The sequence below is a fragment of the Syngnathus leptorhynchus genome, chromosome 4, assembly GCF_054491065.1.
Source record: "Syngnathus leptorhynchus isolate UIUO chromosome 4, UIUO_Slep, whole genome shotgun sequence".
NCBI lineage: Eukaryota > Metazoa > Chordata > Actinopteri > Syngnathiformes > Syngnathidae > Syngnathus > Syngnathus leptorhynchus.
This window is the reverse complement of record NC_141198.1, coordinates 11601917-11622074: the sequence shown is the minus strand read 5'-3', so window position 1 is coordinate 11622074 and position 20158 is coordinate 11601917. Positions and strand designations below refer to the sequence as shown.

The 20158-nt window shown below is 42.2% G+C and overlaps 1 protein-coding gene across 2 annotated transcripts in view; it reads left to right on the top strand.

Annotated features, from left to right (window-relative positions):
• Positions 1 to 20158, top strand: part of pcsk5b (proprotein convertase subtilisin/kexin type 5b) — a 44988-nt gene that overhangs the window by 12172 nt on the left and 12658 nt on the right. For both annotated transcript variants that reach the window (XM_085909089.1, XM_085909090.1), the window contains exons 6-20: positions 1755 to 1843; positions 2416 to 2588; positions 4751 to 4963; positions 6199 to 6299; positions 8871 to 8974; positions 9986 to 10118; positions 13814 to 14002; positions 14239 to 14375; positions 14502 to 14639; positions 14703 to 14805; positions 15788 to 15981; positions 17100 to 17184; positions 18616 to 18719; positions 18799 to 18937; positions 19070 to 19185. In XM_085909089.1, the coding sequence (XP_085765215.1) occupies positions 1755 to 1843; positions 2416 to 2588; positions 4751 to 4963; positions 6199 to 6299; positions 8871 to 8974; positions 9986 to 10118; positions 13814 to 14002; positions 14239 to 14375; positions 14502 to 14639; positions 14703 to 14805; positions 15788 to 15981; positions 17100 to 17184; positions 18616 to 18719; positions 18799 to 18937; positions 19070 to 19185 (2018 nt within the window). The remainder of the gene's footprint in view (positions 1 to 1754; positions 1844 to 2415; positions 2589 to 4750; positions 4964 to 6198; positions 6300 to 8870; positions 8975 to 9985; positions 10119 to 13813; positions 14003 to 14238; positions 14376 to 14501; positions 14640 to 14702; positions 14806 to 15787; positions 15982 to 17099; positions 17185 to 18615; positions 18720 to 18798; positions 18938 to 19069; positions 19186 to 20158) is intronic.

The following is a 20158-nucleotide window of genomic DNA, read 5'->3' as shown; positions in this document are numbered from 1 at the left end:
GATTTGATTTTCACCCATAACTGGTTGGGACAAAGAGCAAGAAAATGGCAGTTAATGTCTTTAGTTGATGTCGTGTTTTGTATAAATTAATTCCCCACACAGCAAAACGTTTTTCCCCAAAAACTTGAAAAAAAAAAAAAAAGTATCTTTCGCCACATAACAACACTCAGTCATCTTCAGAGACACTCGGCACATATCCGTTTTTTTTTTTTCTTCTTCGTTTTTGTGACGTCATGCCAGAGGGCTTCGCCCCACACCAGGAAAGGGTGACAGTGGTCGTCGAACGTGAACCCATCCCCCCCCCCCCTCCCCCACACACCATCTCTTTTATGGGCTCAAGACACTGTAAGATGAAACAGCAGAGTGTGGTAGCCTGGTGCGAAGGGAGCGTGTCTGTTGTTCCACTGACTGCAAATATATTGCAGCCCCAACTCCACTCTGGCCTCATCCCTCGAAACAAGTGAGACGCAGATGTGTGGAAAATGGAAAATACGAGCAAAGTACAAAGAGCGGAACGACGGCCAGACTGAAGATTTTATGGATTAGTAAAGTGAAACGAAGTGAGGGAAGACGACTGAAGCCAGTTTGGCTCATTAAGAACCGCCAAGGGGACTGCGAGTGATTTAAATTTGTTACAAATCTGCTAAAGCTTCATTCAGAATAGGCCTTGTGTTCATTTTTCCCTACACGGACACGAGTGAGTCAACGCGTGACTTCCCAGCGCGATCAAAGCGACGTCTGCTCGGCGAGCGTCATCCTCGCTTGGGTGCAGCGTCACGTCGTCCATCCCAGATGCTCAGATGGGAAAAAATCAGTGCAGACATGGGGAAAGCCTTAAATATTGAGGCCACACATGCAGAAAATACCACAAAGATGGAGGACAGTGTTTTTCAGGGTCAGTGGTTTCTTTCTTAAAAACAAGTATGGTCACTCCGGTCAGTGTGTGTGTAACAATGAGCTCTCTGGCAAGTGTGTGTGGATATGTGACTGAACATATACTTTACAAGGCGATTTTCAGTGTGCACCCCTGAAGGTTGTGCTTGCGCCCTGAAATTTCTAACTATGGGGTAAATAAAAAAATCTGGAGCCCTGATACAGGTAAGAAAATAAAAAGGTAATTAAGTATTGTGAAATACAATATACATAATTTATTTACTGTACTGTGTTTGGTACTACTTGACGGCAGCCGGCTGGATCTCGATTGGTACCTGGAAATGTCATTTTTGTTAAGGACCTTGTTACACTGTGATATACTGTATGCCAAACTGCAAATCTAGTAGCTGATGGTCAATCAATCATGAAAACTAGTTGCAGCACACTGCAAACCAATTGAGTGAAGTTTAGCCGTGTTGCTCTATGTTCCATGGGCTTTACAGTCATTTTCCCAAAATATTTGATCAAAGTCATCGATTTACACATATTAAGGAACTTTGCTTGAAGAGACCTTTGCTTAAAGGAACTTCCGTTTAACGACCTTTGAGGTGGTAGTGTAAAAACTCACAGTTCCGCAATATTTCCCCGACCCTTGAAGCACCCTGGTCTATTATTCCCTAAAGCCTGAGGAAAATAGACAGGGGGGGATGCAGATGTTCTCTGCAGGAGGCGTGTGCGTGCACATGTGTGTGCGTGTCTGCGTGTGTGTTGACATGTTGGTGTGTAAGTATCTCGAGTAGTGTATTTGCGTACACACAGTTGCCCTCGTGTGACTTGCTTTGTTAGATGGTGTAATAACTTGTATGTGGTCTCTTCCTCAGACACGGGACGCGGTGTGCAGGAGAAGTGGCTGCGTCCGCAAACAACTCACACTGCATTGTGGGAATTGCCTACAACGCCAGAATAGGAGGTGGGCTGATTAGGTTTTTGTCTATTTATATCTCATATTTTGTTTATTCAGCAGAGGTATAATTTGAGATAGGATGAATGTTTCATATTACGGTCGGAGTGAGCAAAATGAGGATTTTGTTATCATTAGAAGGTTGCGTCAGTCGTATAATGTAGTACAGGCATCCGTAAGTCTCAAATCTTAACTTTCAAGTTGCAAGTTACTGTGGCAGCTTCCCATGTACAAACATGAAAAGGTTTTACAAAAAAATGTCAAACAGATCTAGAAGTTAAAGATAAGAATACACACACAAAATGGTGCTACTATAAAGAAAAATAGTATTCAGATATATGAGAAAATTATGTATATGTGAAAAAGGAAAGATGAAAGAAATACTTACACTCTCACACGCACGCACACAAATATTTGATGTAAAATAGACAATCAAGAAAAATGTATAATATAAAATCAGATAACTTAGACCAGGTTGGAGAAGATAATAGGAAAATTGTAAAACAATACAAACGGTCTAAAATGTTATGGTTTATCGATAACCCGTTTCATCCCTTGCAATGTGTTCTTTTGTGCCTCAGGCGTGCGCATGCTGGACGGGGATGTGACGGACATGGTGGAGGCCAAGTCTTTGAGCTTGCAGCCGCAACATATTGACATCTACAGCGCCAGCTGGGGACCCGACGATGATGGCAAGACGGTGGATGGACCAGCGGCTCTGGCCAGGCAGGCCTTTGAGAACGGCATTCGCATGGTGAGGACAAAACATAAAAAATATTATAGACAAAGACAAAAAAGTGGACCGATATTAAAAAAAAACGTTTTAACCACATGTAAGTGGTTTTTATCAAGCTGTTGCTTGAATAAAAGTGTTAAAATAATTACAACTACTGTGTTAAATCGACAAATGAAATTAGATTGATCTCTGAGTTTCAAGTAGCTAATTGTAAAATGACCAAAGTGGCGGATGTAAATGGAAGAATGAAATAGATCACGTCACATGTAAGCAAGTGATCAATTGGCGTGAGAAAAAAAGTCTCCACGTAGTAATGTCAATGCATTAGTTTTATACAGCGCTTTTCTGTAGACCCGGCTACAGTCTCCTAGTGGAGATTTCGGTGAGCGAGTCACACGTCACACAATGACAAAGTTGGCGAGTGCAAGTTTGAGATTGGAAGTATGTGTCAAAGGTCATTGTTGGATGTCTTAGGCCTTTATGTCTTCCTGTTAACTTGACTCGACGCTGTCGTGTCATTTGAGACGTGCCCGACAAGGGCCACGACCTTTGGACTTTGCAGCTGTACGTGTCTTCTCGAACAGGAGTTTCAGTTGTCTGATTGTCAAAGCCATAAAAGGCAGCAACTCTTCACCTTTATCTTGCGCCAGTACAGCTAAGATGTTGACAGACAAAAACAAAAAAAGTTGAAAAGGTCTCAAATGTTGAATGCAAAAAAAAAAATACATAATACAAAATAGTCACTGTACGACAAAACAGCGACCTGAAAAAAAAAAAAAAGAAAAATGCTAGCAATGTAAAAGGACTACATTTCATACTTTCATAAAGATTTTCTGACAGTCAATGTGGCAATTTTGCGTCTTAGTTGGTAATACTAGAGCCGTGTGTCCAGTTATCCGATTGAGGGATTCACTGTGTGAAAACTTGCACAGTCGCGGCCATTTCCAACACTTGCTGTGCAAAAAAAAAAAAGTATTTAGAAATGCCAGATCTTCCATGGCTCTGAGGCCCTTGAGTAAATCCCTTGAGTAAAAGTTGAAAAGAGAATTTCCAATGAATCATGGAGACGATCTTGAATATTGTTTGCATTATAAATAATGCAAACGATTGTCATTAAGATTCATGTATTATTCACAGGGAAATTAAAGAGAATGTTGAAAATGGCCCGCAGTGTTAACACAAGTGGGTGTGTGTGGGCAGGGGGTCATTAGTCAAGTATTTCTTGCCAAATTCTACAAACAATCCTTAAAGGGGAGATATTAGCTTTGTGGTTGAAAGTGTGAGCCTGGGATCCGGCCTTTCCGCATAGAGTTTGCATGTTCTCCCCGTGCTTTTGTGGGTTTTGTATAGATTTACAAATCAGCACATTGCTTATAGAGGGTGCTTCCTCCATATGTGGAAGTACAATCCTTGCGTTTACTTTCATTTTCACACTGGAGAGGCTTAAAAAAAAAAAAAAGTGTTCTGATTCTTAATCCTTATCATAAAAGAATTCTCTGTTTTGACAGACAAGTGATGTTATCCAAGAAATAATCCAAGAAGCACAGATGGCACTAGGACTCATACAAAGTATTTAAATGAAAGTACAGAATAGATATTTGTGCACAGAATGACTGGTAAAAGTAGAGGCACTCGTTTAAATGTAAGCAAAAAGATAAACACTGGAATCCCATTTCTTGATGCTACTCTCATGTCTGTTTTTCTTCTTTATAGAACCTAAAAATAAAAAAAAAATTCAATCAAGATATCCACTGTGGTTGACCTTACCATCGCAATGTACGTTTTTTTTGTTGCGTTATGTCAAAAAGTAAAGAGTCAATCTTTTAAAAAGTAAGGAGTGCAAAGATACAGTACCCGTTTTCAAATGGAGAGTGTAAAAATAAAGTTGTCAGAAAATCAAACACTCAAGTAAGTTCCCTGAAGATTTTACACAAGCACTGTAACCGGGTATTGATTTGTTACTTCCCACCACTGCTACTCCACACTCATTTTGTCATGTAAAAACTTAATCTGAGCAGCAGTTCCTTCAGAGTGACTTATTGAAATGATTTGTTGAGTCTTAAGTTACAATACGTCTTGCCAGTGGCAGTTGTGGACCACATAAAAAATGCAAGTCAAAAGAATCCCTTGAAAGCAAATGATGAACTAAGGAAGCAATTATCTTGTCTCCCCCTTCACAGGGGAGGAAGGGCCGGGGCTCTATCTTTGTGTGGGCTTCGGGCAACGGCGGCAGAAGCCGCGACCACTGTTCCTGCGATGGCTACACCAACTCCATCTACACCATCTCCATTTCTAGCACGGCCGAGAGCGGGCGCAAACCCTGGTACCTGGAGGAGTGCTCGTCCACGCTCACCACCACCTACAGCAGCGGCGAGAACTACGACCGGAAAATTGTAAGCCGGAACCCTGGCTTGGTGGGGTTTCTCAATATGGTTACTCGACAGCTGGCTTTTCTCCACCTCACTTTGAAGTTATCAGGGGCCCTAACTTAGGAGGTATCGAGGGATGTAACTGGGAGGAGGTAGCAAGGCCATAACTTCAGAAGTATCTAAGGTGTAATTTAGTAGGCTGAGAGCTTTTATGTATAAAATGGAATGGTGGGTGGACCCACAATTTTTGGTTAAGTGTGAACATGTTTTCGTCTTTTGTGTGGTAAAAAATACATCAATACTAAAACTTCACTGATAAAAATTTAGCTTGGGCATTATTACACTAGGAATTGTACTGAATTCCTAGTGTAATAATGCCCAAGCTAAATTTTTACAACGATTGGAATCATTTTGGATCACCTTAAAGTACATTTATTTTGTTTCATAACGAATGCATGTTGAAATTCCCTGAATTGCAACTAAAAGCTTTGGACAGAAAAGCTTTGGACCAAATATTTCTTTTGTAGCCGTCTTGGTTTGACCCTCTTCCACCGCATCGTAACCACGGTCCACTGGGATGAAAAGTTCCAGTTAGCCAATGTTAGCTACCTTGTCTGGCACCATCTCGCTACATTCCCCAGACCGACGTTAGCAGCGGACACGCATAGTAACCCGGTTGCTTTGTACAAATGAGCCATTTTTACGTGTCACTCTAATCTACTTGAACACATTCTGTGCTGCAGCACATTTTTACAGCTTGTGTGTTTGTGTTGGATAATCCCTCCAATTTTTCAGTCCAGCAAAGGTCTTTTGATGGGGGCTCAGACGAGGAGCTGGCCAAACTATCTCTTGGCTCGCAGACTGCCATACTCTAGAAGCCCATATGATTTAGCCAAAGCACAGCATGAGCCGACTACAATGCACCCTCACTTTTTGCAGGCGTTAGGGAGCAAGACCTGACATGAATTGTAACATCCCCACACAGCACTGTGCAGCCAAGAAAAAAAAAACAACTACAAAATGAAGAGTAGCCTGCTTGGTATACAAGGCGACCCAAAATGATTGCAACTGACATATATTTCTACACGATGATGGAATTGCTTTATTTGTTACACTACTTCATTTGATTTAATCTAGATTTGATTGCGTTTCCAAATTATGCTCCAAATGTACATCTTTTGGTTGACTCTGACTTGCTGTACCAAAGATGAAATGTGCCAGTTCAGGTGCATCACCTTTGTTTGTCCCTCACCACGCAGATTACAACAGACCTGAGGCACCGCTGCACAGACAGTCATACCGGGACATCGGCCTCAGCTCCCATGGCTGCCGCCATTATCGCTCTGGCTTTGGAGGCAAAGTAAGATCCACTAAACTGCATCCTTTCCCCTCGGTTCCTTTCGATCAAGGTTTACGCGATGGAGTTGGTATGGGAGCAAGGTATTCCAACCATGCTTGGTCCAAATGACACCTAAGGTCTTGTACGTTTGGCTAACCTGAGCGCTCAAGCTCGCACCATTCAACTGAGGTCAGGGAGTTTTTCTTAGCAGGCTATGTTCCTCTTGGATAGGGTTGTCTCTTCTTACTATGGTGAATTGGCCTCCATTGTTGCCGTTTGTTTGTGTTTCTTGTTCCGATCTATGCATTTTACATCTTTTAAATTGATAGAAACCGATCATAGAATGCGACTTTCACCCGTCGTCACGTGCCTTTTTGCTCAATTAGCTCGAGGTCATTTCGTTTTAACACGGATAATCCAGTTTAAATCTCCAACGGTAGAAAATACTCCGGCTTTTCCTGGCATGGCCAGCGGGGCACGTAAGCTTGTTTCCTCAATAAGATTATTTACACGCCAACTCTATGCTCGCCTGCCTTTCTGCTTCCTCTTCTTTTCTCAAAATCCACGTGGATAAACTTGCGTGCACATGCAGACCAGGAAGCCTCAATCGCTTTTGACAGTTTCTCTGATGCTATCAGTCTGAATCAATGCCAGCGACGTGAACCAGCTGTTGTGTGGTTTTCTTTTGTTGTAGTGTGAAAGACCTTTGCAAAGTTTTAGGTAACAGGAAACGGCCTCGGGCAAAGAGATGAGCTGATTACAAGGTCGAGGTGATCTCACAAAAAATGTGGCTTTGAACGTTAATGGTATACGTCATAGGTATCAAACTCAAAGCTCGGGGAGGAGGAACTACAACAATGGAGGAGGACGAACAAAAACACCGACACCAAGTTATGCAAAGTACCGCAAGCTGACAAACTTGAGTTTTCTCCAAATTTATCCACATTGCCATACCAATGAGACCTAACTTCAGGTAGCATCAGAAGGAGATTCCTTTTTTTGCAACAACTAGAATGCAAGTAGGCAACTATGATGATGATGAAGAAGAAGTCTTTTTTTTTTTTTTCAAGCTTAATTACCCGTCGCTGGAGCTTTGAGGAAGCTGCTTTAAGACCTTCAGATTTGCTGCAGCTGCCACATGCCGCCAGTGGTTTTGTGCAAGTTGATGCGCTTGCTTCGTTAATTAGTATTGGGTTGTTTATGAGAGGAAGGCTGTTGTGACCTAGATAACGATGCCATTCCACTTAATTAATGACCATAAAACATTTATGGGGCCATGATTTCTCATTGCCAGCTACTCCGCCCCCATTACCCCATTAACATTGATCTTTTGCGCCCAAATCTATCTGGCTCTCATGACATGTATTTGTATTTAGGTATTTAGTTGGAGTATTTAAAATCAAATTTATGAAAAGTACATTCAGAACTATTCGGAACTGTTCCATGAATGACATCGTAAATCTATTTACTCGTGAGGAAAATCGGTTCCGAAAATGGATGGATAGACTTTCAAATTATTTGAGTGACAGTCTGTTTATTTTTTTATTTTTTTCAATTGCAATTTTGCCTATTTATGTATGTACTACAGGAAGACTCCATTGGTGTAGTTTTGTCTTGTCATGATAGTTGGGGATTTGATGTTCTGAACACCATCGCACCTTTTATTTTGTCAGGTTTCTTTTTCTACTTCTTTTTTTTTTTTTTTCATTCCTGTTCCAGTTGACTTGATAGGACTCTCAGTTGGAGCCTATTGTGAACAAAGGAGTTGATTTGGACCTTCTGATCCCAGTCCCCCATCCCCACCCCCCATCCCCACCATTTGTAAATTGGTGTCTGCTTTGTAATCCTGTCCAAGTGCTGTATCATGAGGTCCAATGTCCTCAGGTGTCAGCCCTTTTGTCTCAACTCTCACGCAATTACGCTTCATCCTCACGAAACACAATGGTTGGCAGATAATTGCACACTCTCGGATGGCGTGGAAGCATCTGGCTGACATACGGACATGGAAGGGAATCCCAGGAAACACGGTGACCCACTTCCCGGCTCCCCTCACTCTTTAATGTAGCGTTGGGGACATGAAAGGAACTGTGACACATGGTTGCCTGTCCTGTAATGGATCTCACGTGAGAACAGAGAGTCTAGCGGGTGGGTGGGGGTGGCGCAGATGAATGAGCCTCAACAAGCTCCAGCCAACTCTGCCTGTAATTTCCACCTCCATTTTGTGGTTACGACGTTTCCATTTCCTCTTTTCTCATTCTTATCAACCATCTTTCTTTCCAGTGCTTTGCGAGTCTTGTTTTTCTGGCACCCGTAAGGCTGAATTTATGCTGAAGTTTGAAAAGAGAGAGAACATTCTGAAATGAAAGCTGCTAAATATTTTGAAATTGACTCCAAAAAGACTTGGGATGTAGTGTATTTTACGACGTTTCATTAACTAGCAGATATTCACCACCTAAATTTCAATCGTGTCATGCGGAGATGGCAACTTATACAAAGAAATGAAATCAGACCTGGCCACCGGTTGCTCCACAAAGTTGTCTGTTTCCATTTTATGTTCACACACGAGTTCATGTGTCTGTGTTTACCTTCTAGTCCTCTTCTTACTTGGAGAGATGTTCAGCACATCATCGTGAAGACGTCCCGAGCTGGGCACCTCAGCGCTCCCGACTGGAAGACCAATGCGGCTGGTTATAACGGTATGTTCAAAGTCTATGATACACTTCAGTGTCCACTTTTTGTTGCCGCGACCTTTTCTCTCCTCTCAAATAACAATAGTCCCCTAAATATGGGGACGTATGTAGTCTCCACTTTGCTGCACTGGAGCACAACCTCATCTTTGAATAAAATTGGTCTCCATAGAGTGCAGAAATAATGGCATGGCTCAATTATTTTTTTTTTTGCTACACCTTGGAGTCGTCCGCCGCGGTTCTAGCAACGCACCAAAGTGATCAAATATCATGGACTAAACTTCTTATAACCTTCTGACACTTATGTCTGCTATATGTCTGTGAAAAATAGACGCAAGTATATTTCATTTGAAAAGAAGTGGACAATGTTAGGATATGCCGTATGGTATCTATATACAGTACCTTGTGTGAGAGACGCCAGGGTCAGTCTGAGTGGGCCAAGTAACTAGGAGAACTATGGAAAGAATTCATATTTGAGACGTTACGTGCCTGAAGTGTTTTTCATATTGCGCTGGCACTCATATCCTCAGTATGATCCGAACTTTGAACATTTTGTCTTTTGTGAACATTTCTTGGCACTCAGCCCTCGTTCCAACTTGTTCCTGGATCAAGTGTGCATCCGCAATGACAGTCTGCATGGAAAAGTGGTCATTAATCTAAGCAGGCCACATAATGCACTTGATAGGAATTAAACAAGGGATCATGGAACAGATTTTGCTTCAACGGTTTTTGTCACTACACAAGCTCTGCTCTGCTCTATTCTACTCTAGATTTAATTATTTAACCACAAACAAAAAAAGTAAGTGTATATGTTGTACTAAGTAGTTAACCGCAAACCTGTGGGGATTACTACCTATTTGTATAATTTTACACTTGATGGGTTGGGCTGTGTCCCTGGAGAAAAAGCTACGTATTTACCTTATACAAACCATAAAAAGTACTTTTTCTATGATGAGTCCCTTTTAAATGCAACTTTAATGACACGCAAATGGTGTGTACGTGTGTGTCTCTCGACTGCAGTCAGCCACTTGTACGGCTTTGGCCTGATGGATGCAGAGGCCATGGTGAAGGAGGCAGAGCGATGGAAGCAGCTCCCATCGCAGCATGTTCCACCTCAACACATCTGCGTGGAAAGCGCCGACCGACAAATCAGGTACATGGTCAATGATGGACAAAAGGTTGCTATTTTGGAAGTGTAGGAATGGATTTACTCGTTTTGAGGATTTTTTTTGGGTGCACATATTACATGGTGTAGTGTAGTATAGTGGTATATTGGTACTTTGACTTAGGAGTGCTTCTTGCAAGTGCTTCTGATTATTAGCTGCCATCTGGTCTTTTTATGTTGTGAAACAAATTGAGGTACGACCAAGCTTCGGTTATGCTGTCTCTTGAGTGAAAACACCTTTATATTTCTTTACATTTTCTCCTGCTATATTTTCTTGCGTTAATGTACAACACGGTGCTATTTTTCTCTCTTAAAAACACATAAGACATTTTGCCATTTGGTCTGGAACAGACTAATGCCATTTTAATTTATCTATTATTCAAGTAAAGTGAGTTACAAAATTGACCACAGAACATATTATTGTATCCAACAGCTTAAAACCTTTGGAAAAGTGCAACATTAAAAATGTGTCTTCTTTTGGGGAAAGTGAAGGGCACAGACAATAATAACAGTTTGAACAGTATGAATTGTCATCGCTCCAGATGACCTGTACTGCAGTGGTTTACAAAGTATGTAAGAGTACAAAGGTTGTACTGCACTTTATATGCAGTGGTGGCTCCTTTACTGTGCTCAATAAATGCAGTTGAGTTGAGTAAATGTGTGACTGAAGCCCGGCGACGCTGTTCCACTTCCTCTCATTTAACTTGTATTTTACGTGTCAACTCTGTACATGCCGTGTCGTACCCAAAAAATCAGAATTTGAAAAAGTTCCGGTTTACAATGGCTACAATTCTCTGTTATTCTCTTTCTCTCTCTCTCGATTGTGTAAGCTAGTACATTGATAGGGGCCAAGCATTAGTTATGGCGGGGTGGTTCTCACATAAGAACACACACACACACACACATGCGGGCATATGTACACCCACACGGACGGGCGCACGCATACACGCACACAATGCAAGGCAGGGCTTCAAAGCTTGTTATCCTTGATGCAGATGCAGCTGGAAGCCCAAGCACTGTTCGGTGCAAGGCTCAACTCGAGCCAAGCGTTAGAATGTGAGGGGCTCGCCGGTCAGCTCCTTCCTCCTCCTCCATTTCCTCCTCTTCCTTCACCTCCTCCTCCTCATCATCGTCACCATCCTGTCCGTTCTGCTCTGGCGCACTAATCAGCCCATATCAGGATTATGTATTGGCGCCTGATGTGATGTTGTTGAATTGAAGAGTTGAGTGAGTTACCACTCCAGTGTTTCAGGCAGGCGTTCTTTAACAAGGATCTCATACTTTGACGTTTTTCCTGGGACCAAATTATATTGTGTCCTATAACACCAATAAAACCTAAACCTGTGTATCGCTGAATGCTATATGAATTCAAAAACAGTCTATCTTCATTTTCAAATTTTTGAGAAAAACTACATTTGTAATATTATTAGAAAAAAAAGTTGCTTTTTTTTTTATATAAAATGAAAACCAAAGATGGATTTCGCCATAAAAAGTCATTAATTTATGGAAATAACACGTTTCCATGACTGTTGTATTACAATACTAAAGTCAAAGTTCAAAGTTAACAAGAGGATTTGGTGGTACTGTGTTTTTGTCAGAACCATGTTCTCTCATAGCCTTTGGCTGGCTCCTCAGACTGCATTTCCTAACGTCTGTCTGCCACCATACTAGCAAAATGGAGCTTATGTACACGTTTGTATACACAAGCGCACTTAACGACTTTGTCCAGTCAGGCTGCCAGTAATCAGCTGTGTGTCCGCTGGGGGTTCTGTTGTCTGTCTTCCGTCACGGCCCAGCCAGCCAGCCAGCCAGCAGCATTGCGATATCAGCACGAGACTCCACTGGCTAGCCGCTGCTTACGCAACCCTCATTGTTTTCCACACACTATTCTTTTTTTTTTTTTTTTTTTTTTACTCGCATCAACACATTTTAGTTTTTTAACTGGCTCTCCTCTTGCTGCTTCGTTAATTACTTCTATTAACTTATTTAATCCCCTTCTCAGGAAGCAGCCCAGCCTGCTGTCGCCATTAACTGTACAGACAATTCTTGTCTCAATTTTAGTGGCAGGCCATGTATTTTGTACCCACCTCTTAACACCACCACTCTTTCTTCACAAACCGTCAATACGGTATAAGCAATGCACAAGTAATGAATGAAAAGGATTGATTATTGGTGATTGATGAGACCGGAGGAGCTTTAGAATGAAATTTCACTCCTCTGGCTGTTTCACACTTCACTCTCCAGGTAGGTAGTTTCACTTAGTAACAAGAAATGTGGTAAGCCACTTCTATCGTATGTATTTAACCCCAATTAGGGCTCAAGAACCAAAGTCAGCCATTTCCGGGTCATTTTTCTTGATTTTTTTTTTTCTCTCCAAAGATATATCCTAGAGTTGTTCAAACAATTTTGTCTGATTGCTACAACAAACAACAGTTATGATTGTTGAAATAAAAACATAATGTTGGGCACTCGTTTGAACCAAGCATGTCCTCTTACGACAGAAACTTTGAAGGAAGCAGGAAATCACATTGGAAATTGAGTTTTGCGAGCCAATCTGGAGGTTGAGAATCCGGCAATCGAGGACTACCAGTACATGTGTTAAAGTCATTAATCGCAATAATCATACGAACATCTGCTATTGTAATGCAATATGTATGTGGCAAGCAAAACAGAGCAGGTTCACCCTTTTTTTTTTCCCAGGCTCTTCCAATGCAAAAGAATCATTTGGTCTTATACTCAGCTAAAATCTTCCCTGGAATCGGCCTGAGCATTTTCCCCCCTCAATGGTAAACATCTGCATTGGCTCGAGTTCCTCAAAAGGAGCTGGTACTAAGCTCCTCCCATGGAGGCGGGGAAAAATGGGTTACGATAAAGCACATCAGCCCATAAGTTAGTGTTTCTTTTTTCCAATAGCCCCGACGCACACGCACACGCACACACACACACACACACAGACACACACACACACACACACACAGACACACACACACACACACACACACACACACACACACACACGCACTAAGTGTTTTCCAGCAAGTGTAACTCAGCGGCTTTTCTGTGAAGATATGCTAAATTGGCTCAGCTGTTACTCCGACGCCGACAAGATGGTCTTGATTATCGCAGCCTTCCATGAGCGCGTGGACTCCCGCCAAACAGACGTTGGCTTCATGGCCTCTTCTCTGACAGCTTCGCCTCTGACGCTGTTTGACGTGCGATGGAATTGCGCGCCTGCCCAACGTCACATGATGCAATTAAAATGCGCTCACGCTTCCAAGACACACTTGCAAAAACTGATAGGCATATGAATTGCCCAACTTCAGATTTTATCGGGTTGTTACCTTGAAATTTTGAGTTCAACCATTTTTTCCCCCATTTACATTTTAGTCATTCTAACTATGAAATGAATTTCATACAGTGAGCAAAGGTGCTGAAATTGTGTTCATTGATGACAACAAAGCAAGTGTAGTGATAAATATGTCAAGGCCCCACTCAATGCTGGTTAAAATTAGGCGGTCGCTCTGCACAAGCAGAGGTAATCTTTTATCGCAGACTGAAATGAGTCTACCGAGGTGCGCTGACATTCTTCATGATGACATTTCTATAGTTTCTGTCGTCTGTGCCACATTTATTTCCTTTGTACAGCAGTATAATCTAACAAGCTAATGATCCATGTCTTCCAGGACAATCCGCCCGGAGCATGTGGTGCGTTCAGTGTACAAGGCGACAGGCTGCACTGACAACTCCAACCATCACGTGATCTACCTCGAGCATGTGGTGGTACGCATCACCATCACTCACCCTCGCCGGGGAGATCTGTCAATCAACCTGACATCACCATCAGGGACCAAATCTCAGTTGCTGGCCAACAGGTACAGAAGGATGTTTTGAAGAAAATTTCCAGTTCATGAGAATGATTGATATCAGTATTTAAATCACAAACAACACATTTTATATCTATAAAATATTAGAATTTGTATGCTCCCCGTTCTTTTTTGCATCATATGCATGTGAAAACAACAGGTGGCACTATGAGATAGGGGACAATTTAGCCAATCACAAAACTGAAGAAAGTCATTTACTACCTTTGTGTGTTGTTGACATTCAGGTTGTTTGATCACTCAATGGAGGGCTTTAAGAACTGGGAGTTCATGACCACCCACTGCTGGGGAGAGAAGGCAGCGGGCGACTGGGTGCTGGAGATTTATGATTCGCCGTCCCAGCTGCGCAGCCAAAAAGTGCCTGGTATGGAAACACCGTTGTAGATGAGACAAGAGAATATCTTGCTCATATGTTCCAAATTCTTTGAACCTTTTCTAGCTTTATCGGCCACTTGTGTACATGAAGATGATTTTTTGTGTGTGTTGTCAGGCAAGCTAAAGGAGTGGTCCCTGGTACTGTACGGGACCTCGGTGCACCCGTACTCCTCCCTGCGCAGCATGTCTGTCGAGACCAGATCCACCGACGCCGTGGCCCCCACCGATGAAGAGTTCACCGAGGAGTACAGCGGTAGGTTAGCTGTAAATATTCATCATCTTGCATTGCGTTACAATTGGCTGTGTTTCTCGGCAGGTCCTTGTGATTCCGAATGCAATGAGCATGGCTGCGAAGGGCCTGGCCCACATCACTGCATCAACTGCCTGCACTACTTCCTCAAGTTCAAGAACAACACCAGGTCTGAAAACCTACTTACCTCACTATTACACCCCCCCACACACAAAAAAAATGGTTGCCTTGTTATGATGGAAATAACAGAGCAACTCGCAACAGCATACTGTCATGTTGTGGCACTATGCAACGAATGCCCTGATAATTCAGGAAACTTGGTAAAAATGAGCAATTAAGATAGTTTGAAGAGCCACAGTTGATGATGCACTTTTAACTCTTTATTGGATCTCACAAATGCAAAATGAGAACACTCAGGAGGAGCAGTTGTCGGCTGCAAATCAGACTAACTGGCCAACTCAATGCCACCTTCTGATGTCACTCCTACAGAAGATGTAGTGAAATGTTATTTCTTTAAATTGTCTTTTTATAATAATTGTATTTAATTGATTAAAATCGTGTTACAAACAATTTTGGTGCGCAGAATGTATTAATGGAATTCCCGTTGATTTCAATGGAAACACTGATTTGATATACTTGATATAAGTAATTGAGGTACGACCTATGTCACAGAACAAATTCAACTCAGAGCACCACTACAAGTGTGTGAGTATATATTAGTGTCACTTTTGTCCAGTGTGCATATTTCTGCTTTTTTTAAGCATCTCGTCTGGATCAAAATGTGAACTAATTGCCATTGTGTCAGCTGGGCTCTGCTCTCATAAAAGACAGCTAAGCGGGGACGAGGGGGATGGCGCGCCACCCCGTTGTCAGCCTGCTCTAGGGGGGCGCTGCCCTTTTGCACCGCCACAGGGAGTGCTTGATGAGCGCTGATTAGTGGAGGTGTATGTAAGAGAGTGAGTTTGTATAATGTTTTTTTTTTTCTCTCCGTCTGAATGGAAAATTCATCTATACTCGCTATAATGGACCAGATAAGCGGTGGTCCATTTTAGGGGAAAACTACAATTTAAAAAAGAAGAATGTGTGAAAAAGGCTGCTGTCATACTCGTTCAAGTATGAACAAATGTTTCTGTAATGTGACTTTTTTTCAGGATGTGCGTGTCGGAGTGTCCTAGCGGCTTCTTTCGCGATGATAGGAAGCGTTGCAAGAAGTGTTCGTCATTGTGTGAAAGCTGCATGGGCAGCCGCAGCGACCAGTGCACCACCTGTAGACCCGGATTCCACCTCAACGAGGGCTCCCACACCTGCGTGGCTACCTGCGGCGACGCCTTCTACCTCGACCAAGGTAACCTTCTGTTTGATTTTGTCATGTATAAATTGGCCGGCCCATATTGAGACAAAACGAGATGTCGAGATAAAAGTGGGGCATCGACATCCAAAGAGGATCACGTAATAATTTGATCCATTTTTTGGTCTGCTGCCGATCCAGCATCCTGGCAGCAGATGGGCCAATTTCCTCATCCAAGTTCAATCATAACCTTTCCTTGGGCCAAAGATGTTGTCAATACTTTCCCCCCCTTTTTCCTTTTGAAACGCTACCAATGCCGTATGTTGTGTTGCGGTAAATGATTTGCTTTGGCAAAATGACAACAACCTGAAAGAAATCTTACTGGACCCACATAGTTAGACAAGACTTTGCTTGACGAAGGCTGTTCAAACAGATGTGGTGTTCATTTCAGATGTCCACTGCTGAAATTAATCATTATTTTGTATTTTCTTCGGGGACACACTTCTTATATCAGCCAACCATTTTCTGCTCAGCATATCTACAATGAAGTCATACGGCAAAAACTCCTCCTTAAAATTATGATGATTGTTCAAGCTGTGCCACTTGCCCTAAAACCTTGATGGAAATTGCACAAATGATACATTATTAGTGAGAAGAGCAGTGTGGGCTGTAGAATAGATTGTGTGCTTAAGTCATCTCTTGTTTATTCCTGAATGTATTATGGTGCATTTTAGAGGCATTTGAAGTGCTTGTTCCATCGTTTGTATAGAATTGTGTGTCATATTTTAGAACTTGAAAAGTTTGGATGAACTTTCAGGGCAGTTTAATATTCTTGCCCCCACTGTTGGGTTAGCAGAGCAGCTCTAATGTTTTATGAATGTGTCTTGGAGGAGAGTGAGCGGGAGTCCATGTGTAGTATGACAAAGTATATCCATGGCGTTTTATTCTTTCCTCGGCTGCGTTCCCATCTCCCCAATGCTGCAGTCGTCGTCTTTGTTCCCCAGCTGTTTAGTCTCTCCGCTTTCCACCCCCCCAAATCCCCGACCGACCCTTCCTGCTGTTTTGCTCATTTTGCTGCTTCCTTCACTCCGCTCATGTCATATTATTTATTTGTGAGTGAGTGTCTGTGTGTGTGTGTGTGTATCTGTGTGACCTTCTTATCTGGTGTCTTGCAGATTCCAACATTTGCAGGAGATGTCCAGAGAACTGCAAGAAATGCACCACCTCCAATTTCTGCACAGAGTGTAAACAGGGAACCAGGTGAGCTACGCTAGCTTAACTATAAAGGAATCAATCCGACAAATTACAATTCCAGCAAAGTAATATAAGTATATAAAATATAAAGAGAATACAATTATTAACGTGCACGTTCCGAAAAGTGAGAAAGCTGGCAACAGACGTTCATTTAGCAAGAATCATCTTGACGTTTGTTTTGACAAGCAGCGTTTTGTTTTCATTTATTTTGCAAGAAAAAAAACAAAAATTCCTCTTATCTCTGTGGAGGTTAATGCTTGTGAAAACTGTTCAAATGTATTCTTATTCATTTGAAGGCCATGTCGCCCAGCCCTGTGTTAGTTAGTAGGACACCAGGGAGCTGTATAAAATTGGGAAAAAGAAATTGTCAGCAGCAGCTGGGGTGTCTTTCACCCTTTGACCCAGGGCGCATTAAAAGCCACAACAACCCCGGCCGGACCCACACATAAACTGAAGCATTTTGTTTTCTGCTCACTTCTTTTGAAAAAGCTCCCATCTCCTAAGCGGTTTATCCACGCGGACTAAGGAACCGTCATTTGTTCACTCCACATGCATGCACATTGACGGAAAGTAGCGGTGAAGGGGGTGAAGAGGGGTCCAGACGATTTCTTGGAATTCCCGGCTAATGCAGAGCAGCTGTTTTTCAGCTCAGCACTGCGCTGAAAGATGTCCTCACTGTAAACTCACACAGGGCAACGTTTGCTGGACCTGCCTCCAAAGGCAGACCCACGTGATGATCCATTTGAAGCAAATTTAAAGTGGGAAACAGAGCTGTAATTGCAAAGTTAAATGTCACCCGGGCCAGCACAAGCTGTTTTACAAGTTCTCTTAACCCTCCTGTTTTTTTTGGGTTTTTTTTAGGTACACCGCAAATGTTCGTGGGTCAACGTGACCTCTTGTTCAAAAAAATAAATAGATAAATAACGCTGACCACATGAAACTGCTCTCATTAATATATCAAAACAGTACATGCAGTGTAGGGCAGAATTCATGACTCACTTGTTAAGAGTCATATTTCAAGATATTGTATAGCTGCAGTGTCCCTAAGTCTCCTCTTGAATAAAACTAAACACACACACATTAGTCCTGTGGCGAACAGCTGTGCACCAGTATCGAAATAAATACATTTAAAATCATCCTCACAAGTTCATGTACAAAAGAAAAGCAAGACAAAACCAGACATTTTCACTCTAATTCTAGTTTTCGTTAGGTCTGTAAAAATAAATTTGGGTTAGGTATCGTTTTTAAAATCACACATTTTATTTGGGCAGCAAAAATTATCTTTGTGGTGCTCTGTCCTGGAACTTTTCTCAAACCTCTCAAATACCAGTAACATGATTTAGAATGCTAACTGAAAGGCAAAAAACCTGCAGTTGACTAAAAATCCCAGAGACGCACCCAATTATGAATGATCGTCTCCTTCTGTTTTGTGTCCAGTTTACAAGGCAACAAATGTCAGATGACGTGTGAGGCGGGTTCCTACTACAATGGCCACCGGAGAACGTGTGAGACTTGCCATCGTGCTTGCGCCACCTGCGCGGGTAAGGCTCCAAGAGGTGCACCTCAGTGGAAGTTGTAAGAAAAAAAAAAAAAAAGAAACATCCTGATTTGTCTTTGCAGGCACTGGTATCGAGGCATGCACAAAGTGCGCTGACGACTACCTGCTGGAGGAATGGCGCTGCGTGTCCACGTGCAGCAGCGGTTATTACCTGTCCGAGCAGACGGCCAACGGAAGCCAGGTGCAGAGGTCCTGTAAGAAGTGAGTTGGAATCTATCATATGACTTTGCCCTGGATGCTGCAGTATTACACTCTTTGAAGTCAATTCGAGTTGGAGTCCTGGAGCGAAACGTTGAAAGATGTGTCAAATGAGCACGTGTTGGCTGTGGACAGGTGTGACCATAGCTGCTACGAGTGCCTGGGGCCCGGTGAGAAGAACTGCAGCAGCTGCGTCAGCGGTTACAATCTGGAGGTGGGAGCCTGCGTGGTCAGCACCATTTGCAAAGATGGTGAGTTTTCAGCTCTTTTTCCTATGCAAAGCTTCTGCTTAACAAACCCGCTCAAGTGCATGCTTCTAACAGTAAACAGTGGACCCTTGAAACTCCAAGATTCATTTCTAAGAATTTTTCACAATTTAAATAGTTTCTACATTTTTTTTTATCATCATGTAAATTAGGCCCCCCAGAGTTCTGATCATAATCTGGTCAAATTCTGAACGGTGTTTGGAGACACATTTTGGGAAATTGACAGTTTGCAAACAGTCTTCTTAATTTTGTCAATTGTTTGTGGACAGTCACTTTTACATATCAAAGTATTAGTTCTTTGATTAACGTATGTCCGAATGAATTTTTTTAAAGTTTATTAATAATTAATATACAGATTTACTCATTAAAATATGTCCATTGCCCAGGGTCTTTGGTTTGTAAGTGCTGTAGTGATAATGTTTGAATTTGACTTTTTACTTGGTTAGAATGAGGCGAACAGAAACATTTCAAACGATAACATTTTCACATCTTACGTGGCGATTCCCTTTTCAGTTTGCTAGCATCGGAGGTTGAGTTTTTTTTCCTTTTTTGTAGTTGTAGTTCCGAGGGTCTTCAACTCACAAAGCGCTAACATTTAGTTGAAGTGCTAACAGCCATTTTCTGTGGGCAGGGGTATACTAACATCTTGAGTTCCAGTGATTATCTAGCATCTCCTACAGTGCTGACCAATGTAGCCTCCGTCACGGACACGTTATTATTTCAAACACATCATGGTGTGCTCTGTGATGGTGTCGAGACTCATTTTGCATCCCTCAAATATTCTTCATCTATTTACTTCTGCTTCGGACTTCCTTAATATTCACAGTTCCACCAAGTAGTTCAGTTTTTCTTTGAGTTGTCATTATCAAAAGACACTTTTGGGATGGAAACACAAAGCAAAACTAGGTTAGCTTTACCAAATCAAGGCAAAGTATTTTGTACTGTACCGCTTGGTGGA